Source organism: Chelonia mydas, chromosome 10, assembly GCF_015237465.2.
Source record: "Chelonia mydas isolate rCheMyd1 chromosome 10, rCheMyd1.pri.v2, whole genome shotgun sequence".
NCBI classification, from domain to species: Eukaryota; Metazoa; Chordata; order Testudines; family Cheloniidae; genus Chelonia; species Chelonia mydas.
Genome location: NC_051250.2, coordinates 37756450 through 37770509, shown reverse-complemented (window position 1 = coordinate 37770509; position 14060 = coordinate 37756450). Strand labels below are relative to the sequence as shown.

The following is a 14060-nucleotide window of genomic DNA, read 5'->3' as shown; positions in this document are numbered from 1 at the left end:
TATTAATTTCATTTGGTGACCCCTAGCTCACGAAAGCTTAAGCTCAAATAAACTTGTTAGTCTCTACGGTGCCATAAGTACTCCTTTTCTTTTTGCGAATACAGACTAACACGGCTGCTACTCTGAAACCTAGCTCTTGTGTTATGAGAAGTAGTAAACAACACTTCCTTATCTACTTTCTCTACACTAGTCATGATTTTATCCACCTCAATCATGTCTCCCCTTAGCGGTCTCTTTTCCAAGCTAAAAAGTCCCAGTCTTATTAATCTCTCCTCATATGGAAGCTGTTCCATACCCCTAATAATTTTTGATGCCCTTTTCTGAACCTTTTTCAATTCCAATATATCTTTTTTGAGAAGGGACAACCACATCTGCACACAGTATTCAGGATGTGGGCGTACCATGGATTTATATAGAGGCAACATGATATTTTCTGTCCTATTATCTATCCCTTTCTTAATTATTCCCAGCTTTCTGTTCGCTTTTTTGACTGCTGCTGCACATTGAGTGGATGTTTTCAGAGAACCATCCACAATGACTCCAAGATCTCTTTCGTGAGTGGTAACAGCTAATTTAGACCCCATCATTTTATATGTATAGTTGGGATTATACTTTCCAATGTGCTTTACTTTGCATTTATCAACATTAAACTTCATCTGCCATTTTGTTGCCCAGTCACCCAGTTTTGAGAGATCCTTTTGTAGCTCTTCGCAGTCTGCCTGGGTTTTAACTATCTTTAGTAATTTTGTATCATCTGCAAATTTTGTCACCTCACTGTTTACCCCTTTTCCAGATCATTTATGAATGTTGAAAAGGACTAGTCCTAGAACAGACCCCTGGGGGACACCAATATTTACCTCTCTCCAGTCTGAAAACTGACCATTTATACTTACCCTTTGTTTCCTATCCTTCAACCAGTTACCAATCCATGAGAGCACCTTCCCTCTTGTCCCGTGGCAGCTTACTTTGCGTAAAGAGCCTTTGTGAGGGACCTTGTCAAAGGCTTTCTGAAAATTTAAGTACACTATATCCACTGGATCCCCTTGGTCCACACGCTTGTTGACCCCCTCAAAGAATTCTATTAGATTGGTGAGTCATGATTTCCCTTTACTAAAACCATGTTGACTCTTCCTCATCTATATGTCTGACAATATTGTTCTTCATTATAGTTTCAACCAGTTTGCCCGGTACTGAAGTCAGGCTTACAGACCTGTAATTGCCAGTATCACCTCTGGAGCCCTTTTTAAAAATTGGCGTCACATTAGCTATCCTCCAGTCATCTGGTACAGAAGCGGATTTAAATGATAGGTTACAGACTACAGTTAGTAGTTCGGCAAATTCACATTTGAGTTCCTTCAGAACTCTTGGGTGAATACCATCTGGTCCTGGTGACTTATTGCTGTTTAATTTATCAATTTGTTCCAAAACCTCCTCTAATGATACCTCAATCTGGGACAATTCCTCAGATCTGTCACCTAAAAAAAGAATGGCTCAGGTTTGGGACTCTCCCTCACATCCTCAGCCGTGAAGATCGATGTAAAGAATTCATTTAGTTTCTCCACAATGGCCTTATCCCCCTTTAGTGCTCCTTTAGCACCTCGATCGTCCAGTGGCCCCACTGGTTGTTTAGCAGGCTTCCTGCTTCTGATGCACTTAAAATTTTTTTTGCTATTACTTTTTGAGTCTTTGGCTAACTGTTTCACGGATTCTTTTTTGGCCTTCCTAATTGTATTTTTACACTTCATTTGCCAGTGTTTATGCTCCTTTCTATTTTCCTCACTAGGATTTAACTTCCACTTTAACTTCCATTTTTTACCTCTCACTGCCTCTTTTACTTTGTTGTTTAGCAGCAAGTAGGTGTATTGAACTTGTACATTTGAAGAGGAGGAGGAGAGGTACATGGAAACCTAGCACAAAGCAGACCTAAAGCCATCTCTCTCCTCTACTGCCTCAGAATAAGAAGTTACTAGCATGAGCACTACCAGCAGGCTGCCAAATGGATCAACTAATCACCTCAGCCCAAAGGAGGTAAACACACATTACACTGGAGACACTAGCCATACAGCTATTCATTTTTTGAGCTAAGTCAGAAAAAACAATTCTCTCACCTCCTTAGAATTATGCACCACGCATACAATGAAACCTACACGTTCCAAACAGAAGAGCTGGTTGCATCATTTTGCTGTTTTAGCAGAACACTCAAAATGTTTCAACCTAAAAGATGAGTCTGACTTGCAAAACCTAGCAGACCACAAAAGGTCTCAGTTACTCGCTCCAAGGTATATGCTGTTGCCCCGTGCCAGTTGAGCAACTTCTATTTCAGGAGCAGACTTCCAAATCTGGGCTGAATGAAATTAAGTCCATCTAGGGGTAACAATTCCAGTTAGAGAGGAAGGTGGGAAGGAAGGGAAAAAAGTCTTCCAACATCCTACTGAGTTTACTCTCTTCCAGGGACTCCCTCCAAGTCAAGGGACTGGGGCTGGGTGAAGAGAAGCTCTTTAGAAAAGATAGGACCATTCCTCCATCATAGTTCTCTGTGTACGGACACTCACAAAACAGGCTGCTGAGAGATGAGTCGGTAGAGTCATTAGGGTACCACTGTGGGTCATGGCTCGGAGAGGCAATCCAGTTCTGCTGAGGACTGCTGGAAGGGGATGGAAGACTTTTGGAGCTGTCACTGCCATTCAGTTTCGCAGGGGAGAGGGAAACACCTTCATCTGAAAGCCAATGCAAAGAATCACTGATTGAGTCAATTCTGTAAAGCCACCAGGACAACTTCAAGTACTTTGGGGTGTTCAACACATTTTCAGGCAACTGGAAGCAAGGCACTCCATAATACTCTTAGAATGAATGCCACTGTACAGAGAATCAACCAACACCAACTTATTCTGAACGACAATGGCATTACTCAGTGGAGTAAGGGAAACTGGATTTAGTCCTAAACCAACTCATCTTAAGGATATTGACCGGTTGATGAAAGAATTTAGCTATGGTGCAGTGCAATTTCCTGAGGGAGGAGTGTGATAGTGGAAGGTGGGGATCTGAAAGGCCCAATTTAGCTCAGTCCTAACTGGACCAGGTGTGTCAAGATTTCTGTGGGAAAAGGAAATAAGATGGAAGCTACTGTCCACACTCATTTAAAGAAACTACAAGCAAATTGAAAATATAGAATCTTTAGAGGACAGTTGGTCAACTGGGTAAGTGGCACAGAATTACCATAGCGTGAAAGACCATTTGACGCTATATCCTACTAAAGATAATTGGGTGTTGGGTCTCTCTACTAAAGATAATTGGGTGAAGACGTTTAGGCCCTTATTGACTGCCAGGTAATGAGACCTAACTCGCTCCTGCATGGCCAATAGGGTAGGGTTCTGATGGGCTAGCCAGACATCTGGAAAAAGAACACCAAGTTGCTCAGAATTGAGATCCACAATTCTTTTTAAAAAAAATGCCCCAAGATGTAAATTTTTAAAAATTGATGTCAAAATTTTTTTTGCATAAAGAATATTGTTTTTAGAAGCATACACCATTACATCATAAAGCATGTTCACAAATGAGAAACAATACAATTATTCAATCTAATGCAACACTTTAAAGGTGAACTGAAAATCTGAACAAGTAGAGTTAAACCCAGATTTGTATGCCAAGTACTGGTGGGTGCTTAGTCCTGAGGGAGGTTTTGACTGACTTGTTTTAAAACTGCGTCCCTCACCTCTCAGTACATGCTGCAGACTTCACAGTTAATTTACTAGATCTCAGTGCATTTTCAGTTACACTAAATGGCTCCTTACAACCCAACCCATAATACTTCTGGTATCTGCGATATCCAAAATTTGAGTTTCAGGCTCTGACACTGACTTTTTGTCAGGTCTTGGGCAACTCAAATTAGTATGGCAGTTTAAATGACAAAAAGTGATGTGATGGGGCTCTATGTTCATTATACATCAACATTTCGAGATCAAATTTGCTCAGCTGACCAGTAACGGGATGTTTTAAATGTCAGTCCTACAAAGTCACCCTGGGAAATGGCTCTTTCCTTCTTCTGTAACCTCACAGATACTAAAGATGCTGTAGGTCAAACACGCAACCCCATTGACCTTTATTATCGATGAAGATGCAGGAGAAGTAAAGAACTCAGTTTGAGTCTCAGATCTCAAGGTGAATTTGCAGGCCCAAATTTAAAACATATTTTTCCTGGGAAACTGAGCAAATTTTACCTGGAAATACTGACACACAAACATAGAATTATAGAAGTCAATGATGAAAGGGACCTCGAGAGATAATCTAATCCAGTCCCCTGCCCTCAAGGCAGGGCTAGTAATAACTAGACCATTCCTGACAGGTGTTTGTCTAACAAAAAACACTGTTTCAATACTCTGTATTTTTACAGAATAATATTTTAGAGCAGAAGTTCACTTTAACCTCTGTCTCAGTTTTCCTCATCTGAGAGATGGGAATAAATGTTCCATTCGCTTGCATATTTATTACTTTAAGAAATCTCTTACATATGAAAGTCACGGTATAGTCCACCAAGGCCATGTTTCTGCAGGGTTAAATGAAGGATTGGAAGACAATACTTAAGCCATGTCTAAACTAGCACTTATATTGGCAAAACTTTTGTCGCTCAGCGGTGTGAAAAAACACACCGCGGAGTGACGTACGTTTTGCTGGCATAAGCGCATTTGTGCATCTTGCTCTGTCGGCGGGAGACGCTCTCCTGCCAACATAACTACCGCTGCTCATTTAGCTGGTTTTATTATATGCTGATTGGAGAGCTCTCTTCTGTCGGCATAACACAGCTACAACAGTGCTCTTACAGCAGCACAGCTGTATCAGTACAGCTGTGCCACTGTAAGCCTGTAAGTGTAGACATGACCTAAGTTCAAAAAATCATTTCTTATGAAGACCCATGGTATCATTGGCCAAAAGGCTGCCTAATTCACTTAAATATGTAAGAAGCCATATTCCCTCCTCACGTGTGTCTACAGGGCTACCACTGAAATCAATAGGTAACCCAGAGGGAGATCAGAGAGAAGATTTTGGTCCTTACTATTTAGTAAGCTATGGAGGACACTGCTGCAGAGCTGTTCAGTAAGTTCAAAGAGCTACCAAAACTCTCTGCTAGGCCAGCAACAACTTAAATGTACATTAATTTAAAATGCAGTCAGACTCGTTAAGAAAAAGGGGAACTACACAATTTAACTTCTCAAAGGATATCACTAAGTCCATGATGATGCCTCCTAATAAGGGTTTTTCTGATATTTAGAACATGCTGCAGTTAATAGCATTTTTTTTAACTTTAGTAATGAGAATGCCTGATCTTGACTTAATCTTACTGTATTGACCAGAGCTGATAGCGATTTCAATGATAGAGTCGCTTATTTGAGTGGCAGGTTCTCCCTGAGAAAGCACATCTTCAGGTGGCCCAGGCAGAGAGATATCCAGCAGAGCAGAGACGTTGGGAGGACACAGATGCGTACTGGAGGCCTGTGATGGAGGAAGAGGAGGAGTGGAGAGACCATTCTGGAGAGGGGTCTTGGACAGTTCTGACAGAGAAAGGACTGATGTGTCCTGCTGTAAGAGTCAGAGAATGAACGAGTCATTAGTTTGCATAGGACTTGGACACTTCTAAAAGTTACAACAGACAGATCATGCGTTGCGGAGAGCCTGAGCATTGGGTTGAAAGAGAAGAACAGCTGGATGCAACAGAAGCAGGATAAAAATCAAGCAGAAAAGACTCCTAGCATACTCTGTTCCACCAGTCCAACTACCCGATGAAATATTTGTATTTTTCATACAAGAATAAAAGATCTACAGGTTCTATGCTCTGGACACCTATCAAAAACTGAAAACCACACAAAAGGACAGCCCACAAGCATACTCATCCCACTACTCAGCCCATACCGTCCACAATAGCCTGACAAAAGTTGGGTTTTGCATCACACTCAAATGCAACTGATTTAAACTAGAGCATTTCCGAAACCTTCTACAACTGAAACCAGTGAAAGAGTTAATGAGAGGAGTCCCATTATTCTACAAGACCATTCTTAACAGCTGAATATTGAATCAGGCTTTGTCAGCTGAGAAACATGCAGCTGCTTGGAGATCACCCCTGATTTAACAAGATTATTTTTCTTGAGGACTTCTGCAGCCAGCAGGTTCCACTCCAAAAGTGAGCCCTACACCTTCTTCCACTAAAATAACTGAAGCACCATTAAGTGCTCCCATATATATCCTTGAAGTGTGTCTCAACATCACGTTTGAAGTTGCATTAGCCACCAGACTAGTCTGAGGTTATAAAATTAACATCCATTGAACAATCCTTGCTTCTATAATTAGCCATAGATAGATTCATAGATACTAAGGTCAGAAGGGACCATTATGATCTTCTAGTCTGACCTCCTGCACAACGCAGGCCACAGAATTTCACCCACCCACTCCTGCAAAAAACCTCTCACCTATGTCTGAGCTATTGAAGTCCTCAAATCATGGTTTAAAGACTTCAAGGAGCAGAGAATCCTCCAGCAAGTGACCCGTGCCCCATGCTACAGAGGAGGGCAGAAAACCTCCAGGGCCTCTTCCAATCTGCCCTGGAGGGAAATTCCTTCCCGACCCCAAATATGGTGATCAGCTAAACCCTGAGCATATGGGCAATATTCACCAGCCAGATACTACAGAAAACTCAGATCCCACCCCATCTAACATCCCATTAGGCCTATTTACCATGAATATTTAATTACCAAAACCATGTTATCCCATCATACCATCTCCTCCATAAACTTATCGAGTTTAATCTTAAAGCCAGATAGATCTTTTGCCATGAGCTAGACCCAAAGCAAAGTGTTTCTCTTAAGAAGATTTGGTTATGCAACTAGTACTGTCATCAAGATCACACTATTGGATAATGTTCCTCCTGCAGGGATACACAGTGACAGCACTGCCAGAATGCATACTTTACTCCTGGGGGAATTCTGCATCACTGCACAATGCAGAATTTGCGCAGAATTAATGTTCTGTGCAGAATTTCATTCCCCGCACAGAATTGATGCTGCAGAGCTGCTGGCCACCACTAGGGGCTGCTGGACTCAGCAGAACCTGGCTCTCCAGCTCACATATACAGGACCCCATGGGGGAGGAGGGGTCAGAGCTGGAGGGTTCTAGGCAGCTGCAGTTCCCATCATGTCCTGAAGGAAGGAGGCAGCGTGCAGGAACTCCATACAAGCCTGAGACCCATCATCAGGCTGTTTTTCTCTCTGGATCCCTGGGCTCTGGTAAATAAGGGGTGCTATGGGGTGCCCCATGGCTGGGCTCTGGGAGTAGGGGGTGTGGGTGTCTGAGACCAGAGGGGCAGTTTCCCCGCAAGATGTGCCCACCTGGCACGTGTGACACGCCCAGACTGAGGCACACAACAAAAACATAACAGAGAAACAGGAACTGAGTTGTCATAGGGGTTTTCTTAACTCTCTACTCGCTGGGGGAATCTTTTTTGTTTTGTTAAAGACATACTTGCTGACAGGTATTTTGAAACAAATTACCAAAATAATTGAAACTAATTTGATTATATTATGTTATTTTGGCAAATAAAATATGCAGAATTTTTTTATCGTGCACAGAATTTTAAATTTTTTGTTGCAGAAGTCCCCCAGGAGTAATACTTATTTCAGTTCCTGGGGTCTACTTTCCCTTCAGACAATGTTTAAAATAGACTGGTGCAGTATAAAGGTACCTGTTTGCTTTGCTACACTCCTCCACTGTACCAGTCAATGCACAAGCACAGCATTAAACCAGATCTGTTTGCTCTTCAGAGATCAGAGCTTGTCAGTTTCATTCTGCTCTTCCACTCGCAGAGTAGTATAAAATCACAACATAAGCGGCTGTCCACAGCAACCTGTGAGACTTCCATTCCAGCACAGTAACAGTCACGGAGAACAATTACCCTGATGGCTGAAGGAAGAGCCATGTGACCTGCAGACTATTTCTGCAAGAATGGTTAGAAAATGGGGGCATGGTAAAAGGACAGCACTGGAATATGAGTCCCTAAATAATGCTTGTGTGAAGAACACCACTGCTATAAACTTCATGCAGCTGCTCTTTGATCAGCTCATACTGTACCTGGAATCCATCAGGGACCGCTTCCTGCCCTTGCTGTGTGGGTAGGTTAATGAAAGGAACCCGACATCTACTGCTTGAACCCTAGAAGTGCAAAAGGGACTACATGAGTCACACTTATACACCAATTATAGCAAACTTAGCAGGAGCTACAAGAGACAAGCACATATGATCATCCTTGCCACAATTTCCCCCCTTATCCTCTCTTCTAAGATGGGATCTCAGGGATACTGCTCTCTCTACCACCATCCCAGGGAGGTAGTGAACACAGACACCTGTTCTAGGTATAGATAAGGGAAACAGTAAGGGTCATCACAACTCCCACTTATAAAGTGATCTCCTGAAAGAGGATGCAGCTGGAATCAGAACGCAGGCACTCGGAGACCCATGTGAATATTCAGTCACATTAGGAGAAAGCTGTTTACTACCAGCATTCTCTTGTGCCCACAATTGCCTACTCAATGCATCTTTCTCAAATGGTGCCTTGCCTTTTGGCTTCAGACTTCCGGAGTGCAGATTGAAATTGCATGGCTGTAAGCCTCCCAGCAGGATGGAAACTTATTTTCCAACACAGCAGTGCCTGTTTCCCTAGATTCTCCCAGCAGGTCCTGAACACCAAACACCCACCAACCCACTCCGTCCTGGGCTAGGCTTGCTCTGAAAAATACATCCATCCAACAAGTCTCAGGAGGAAGCTGACCACAGATTCACAATTAATACAGATGTTGGCTTCTTACACAAAACGAAGGAAATTATGAATGCTTTGACAAGCCTATTTAAGAGATACTGACCCCTACTGTGCCAATGGAGCCTCCAATCTGATCTGCCTTGGCCGACTCCTGCCCTGTGACCACTGCAGCCACACAGTCTGGAGACAGCGGAGACACACCTGACAAGCCCTCAGAATCCAGGACAGGCAAGGGGCTGCCAGGGATAATACCAGCACTTTTAGCTGCCAAGTCAATAGCACCTTTGGTAAAATAGAGAGAAAAAATATTAGAGATCTTTTCTTTCATTGACTGCCCATCTCTCCTATAAATATTTTTGGGGAGGAATTGAATCAGGCCATGTAGCTAAATCTTAACACAAGCACAGAGATGCAGAAGTGGTAATGTTGATTCAGATCCTGCAGACATGCTTGTTGTCCATATTTAGGAGGTGCAGTATTTTTAGCAAAATATTTATCATTTTTCCACTCTGTCCCCTTAAGGCACTCCCAGTCCATTGCACTGCACTCCAACAGAGTTTAAAAGAGGTAACCCAGTTTTTCCTCCACAAATGTTCCTAGTAGTATTTACATGTCAGATATGCTGTTTGTCCACATGATTTTAAAAATTCTGCAGTAATGCAGTTAGTTGTGTAATTTCTGGGAAGTGCCTATAGTTTGAGAGAGGTGCTATAACACCAGCATAACAGTCTCATCTAGTACCTTGCTTCTGGCTGCAGCCTAGGCTTGATATTTCTGTTGGAGGAAAAAACCATAATACACTTGGCCAGCTGTGTTATTCTGCATGAGGGAGGAAGATTTCTCCATATTAGCTGATCAGCTTATTCTCTGAAGCATAAAGTTGTGCTCTGCTTCTTAACTTGCACAGGACACAGCGTTTAGGGAACTTAAGCTTATCCAGCTCTTTCACAACTTACAACATTTAACTGTCTTCCTGTGGCAGAGAATTCCCCAGGCCAACTACACACAATATGAAACAGGATTCCTGGTTACATGTTCTCACTACCAGTTCATTTAGTTAAGAGGCATGTTCTTTTATTATGGGGCAGGGTAGAAAAGGAGGCACTGGTGAAGTCCCCTCCATGCCCAGTATTCCAAATCTTGTCTTGGTGGATAAACTATTAGGGCTTAGAACAAAATGTAACACATACATATGCAGAGCTGAATGCGAGCCACAAAGTCTGTATTCTAACTTTCCCCAGAGATCAGGGGATTCATGATGCTGGGTCTGGTTCAGATCCATAGATACATCCATCCATCCATATGCCAAGTGTTAGGATATGAGCATGGTATGTGATATTAGTTTGGAGTGTGTCATCATTGCCCACTCCCCTTCCCTACAGCAAGTCTCTCCACACCTATTGTGGTGCAAACTGTTTTTATGTATTGCAAAGTATATATATAAAAACAAGCAAAACATTTTAAAGGCACCAAGGATTTGTACCTGGATGCAGGAAATCAAAATATGCTAGTTTTATGAGGGGAGACTTACTGGACAGGTGGTTGGTATCTTGTGTTGGAAGAACCTTGGGCACAATGGGTCGAGAAACAGCAGCTTTAGTCAGTGAAGACTGGATTGGCCGAAATGAACCTCTCCCTAAAGAGTGAAGAATTAAATCTCAGAAGGAGCCAAAACTGGACATCTTCCTTAAACCAAAACACTGCACAGTTAAATAGATCTGTGGGAATTTTAAGCAGCTTCCAAACTAAGCTGACACTGAAAGCAGTGATGAAATTAAGACTTCAAATAGTAGTAGCACAAGCTAATCAGCAGTTCATTGCCAGGCAAGACAGTGGCAATACTGCATGTAACCACAGCTGCATGCCATTATTTCCAATTAAAATAACCTTGAGGTTCTAATGCTGATTTTGAGATCCATGGTGGGATGCAAATTAACTTGTGTCAGTGCTATACTCAAGAAGAGGCAGAGGGAAAGGCCAAATGGCAGACAAAATACTGGTCAGTGAATTTATTTCACCATATGAAATTCATATAACATTCTGACGCTAGAAAAAGCCTAACGTAAAGTTGAGTATGACTACTCTCTAAGGAAAAGAATTCCTGGCTCAGTATTTTCACCCACAAATTTGGTTTCTTTATGTAGAACTCCATGGAACTAGGATTAGGAAAGAGGGAGAGAAACTGAGGAGAAATGATTACAAGCTATGTAAAAATTATCAAGAAGCAGAAGCTTGTCACCCCATGGGACACGACTCAACTAAACTGGTGAATGGTTGTGGTTTTGAACGGATTCTTTTTTTCTTTTAAAGATTATTCCCTCACTCCTCACCACACACAGTGGTAAAAGAGCCTTTCTAATTCATCCCAGTATCAGCTCACAACTTAATATTCCCACTATGGATCTTCATTCTGTAATGCAGATAGGGCAGACTCACCTGTTATGGAAGAGTTGGATAAGATGGAGAAGGAGCAGACATGCTGGGACGGATTTCCCGATGGCCTGGGGAGCAGTGTTCTCTGCGTGGGGGAAGATAACAGACCAAAACAAATTTAAAAACAGAACAAAGTGAGTTGGTTTCAAATAGTGCCCTTTGCAGTTGTGATACCTTACAGAATAAGGAGTTGAATATCAGTACAGCAGGAACCAGCGCTGGCCTTACTATGAGGCGAACTGAGGTGGCCGCCTCAGGTGCCAGACTGGGGGCGGGGAGGGGGCACTAGAACGCAAAGTGTAGAATACTACTGCTGGTGCATATGTATTCTCTCTGCTCTAGATGCACAGATATGGTGGAGTGCTGTGCTGGAGGAAGGAGGGCACAGGAGACATAACAGGCAGGAAGGAGAAAAGGTGAGAGGGAATAACAGAAAGCAGCAGGAGCTGCAGGGAGAGAGAGGAGGAGCAGCCGCCTCTTATGTACCTTTCTACCACCCTCAGGAGCCTGAACCGATTAACACCAGCTTCTCAGGGAGCTTCCTGTTTCCTGCTGCTTCCCTGAACCCACTTGAGGCGAACAGGCAGTCAACTGAAGTAGTAGGAGCCAATTTGGCCTTAAGACACTGATATCTTCCCTCACTCAGCTACCAACCTGCTTATTTGTCCCCTTCAATTGCGTGTTGAGAGCCACTATAGCTGGCACAGAACAGCAGTCATGAGTGAAAAAAGAAAACGCTCCTCTGGGGCAGCATTCAGATACAGAAAGCAAGCAAAGGAAGCTTTTCTACCTAAGCAGGAAGGAGCTCTCCTGAGATAGACACACAAATGTTCACAGTGAGCCTTCCGGCCCCAGTGAGGATGACAGTGGCGAGGAGATGCCTGATCTTCCAGTTAGTCAGAGTGCAGGTGAGCTGGCAGCTACTGCAGCATCCATATCTCCATCTCAAATGGATGTAACCATGCACATTCCTGAAGAAAAAGTGTAGATCAGAGAAGAGCGTGGTGGAGGAGCAAGAAACAGCTGCTGCTGAGTTTAGTTCCTTAAGTCTAGATGATCCAGGACTGTGGACCCACTTGAGCAGTAGCCTGAGAGACTTCCTTGTACTGCATGGGCCACAGCAAGTGAAAAACTTCATGTTCTCCAAAGACAATGAAAATAGAAGTTTCCATCCAACACATTACTGGCGTGAAATCCCCAATGGTGAGAAAGAGGAGAGGCCATGGCTTATGTACTCAAAAACCCAGAATGCTGCATACTGTTTTTGTTGCAAACTCTTCCAGTCTAATGTTCCAGACATATTGGGTTCTAGAGGAACAAAGGACTGGAAAAATCTAGCTAGAAATCTGCCATGAGAAGGCAGCAAATCACTGGAGAGCATTCCACAGGTGGAAAGAGCTTGAGATGAGACTAAGGTTAAAGGCCACCATAGTGATCAGCATCAAGAGAAGATTGCATCAGAGTCTCTTTACTGTCAAAATGTTCTGAAAAGGCTCATTGTCATTGCGAGAATGCTTGCTACCCAAAACCTAGCACCGCGTGGCACTTCAGATCAGCTGTATGTGCCAAACAATGGAAACTTCCTTAAAATTGTGGAGCTGATGGCCGAGTTTGATGCTGTACTCCAGGAGTATCTAAGAGTCACCACCCAAGAAATGTACACACACCACTACCTTGGAAAAACAATTCAAAATGAGGTCATAAAGTTACTGGCAACAAAAGTCAAACAGAAGATTATGGCAGATCTGAAGTCAGCAAGATATTACTCTGTTATTCTGGACTGCACACCTGACATCAGCCATACGGAACAAATGACTTTAATGGTGCGTTTTGTAACAACAACAACAACAGAACCTAGTGAAAATGTCCCTGCAATGGTGACTGTCAGAGAGCATTTTCTAGAATTTAATGACACTGATGATACTACAGGAGCTGGTATGACAAATGTGCTTCTTAAAAAGCTGGAAGATATGGGAATTATGAAAGCTGACATGAGAGGTCAGGGCTACAATAATGGTGCCAACATGAGAGGAAAGAACAGAACAGTGAAGACACGGATCCGAGAGTTAAACCCTCGAGCTTTTTTTGTCCCATGCAGTTCTCATTCATTGAACTTGGTGGTCTGTGATGCAGCATCAGCTTCTAGTGAGGCTGCTGAATTTTTTAATGTAATTCAAAGTATCTGTGTATTTTTCTCTGCATCAACTCATCAATGGCAAATTTTGAACCAAACCTGGGAACATACTCTGACACTGAAACCACTGAGTACCACACGATGGAAAAGTCAAGTGGAGGCAGTAAAGGCTATCAAACACCAAATTGGGAAGATAGATGATACCATAGTTGCCATTATGCAGGATAATGCTATGACAGGAACTGTTCATGGGAGAACAGTGGCAGCGGGGAATGGAATCACCAGAAACATGCACAACTTCAAATTTCTGTGTGGCTTAGTGTTGTGGCATACTGTTTGATGTAAATGTTGTAAGCAAGAGACTCCAAGGTGTTGACCTTGCTATATCTGGAGCAATGGAACAATTGGACAAAGCAAAAAGTCAAACCTAGAGTCTTACCGGTCAGATGGGGGATTTCAAAACATTCTGAAGAATGCACAGAAGTTGGCAGAGGAACTTCACTCTGAAGCTATATTCCCACCCATTCAAGAATACAAGAGTCACTGAAGAGGACGACATTTTGATTACGAGGCACGGGATAATCCCATAAGAGACCCCAAACAACAATTCAAAGTTGAATTTTTTAACCAGGTGCTAGATTGTGCAATACAGTCAGTTGAAGAACGTTTCATGCAGCTCAAGGAACTCAGCAATAT

At 42.8% G+C, this 14060-nt stretch overlaps 1 protein-coding gene across 3 annotated transcripts in view; it reads right to left on the bottom strand.

The window, feature by feature from the left end:
* Nucleotides 1-14060, bottom strand: part of CRAMP1 (cramped chromatin regulator homolog 1) — a 109037-nt gene that overhangs the window by 6953 nt on the left and 88024 nt on the right. For 2 of the 3 annotated variants that reach the window (XM_027834814.3, XM_037910191.2), the window contains 6 exons: nucleotides 11234-11315; nucleotides 10329-10433; nucleotides 8901-9079; nucleotides 8113-8193; nucleotides 5337-5574; nucleotides 2553-2717 (listed from right to left, as the gene is read on the bottom strand). In XM_027834814.3, coding sequence (XP_027690615.2) covers nucleotides 2553-2717; nucleotides 5337-5574; nucleotides 8113-8193; nucleotides 8901-9079; nucleotides 10329-10433; nucleotides 11234-11315 — 850 coding nt within the window. The remainder of the gene's footprint in view (nucleotides 1-2552; nucleotides 2718-5336; nucleotides 5575-8112; nucleotides 8194-8900; nucleotides 9080-10328; nucleotides 10434-11233; nucleotides 11316-14060) is intronic. The other variant, XM_043524735.1, reaches the window with a different exon arrangement.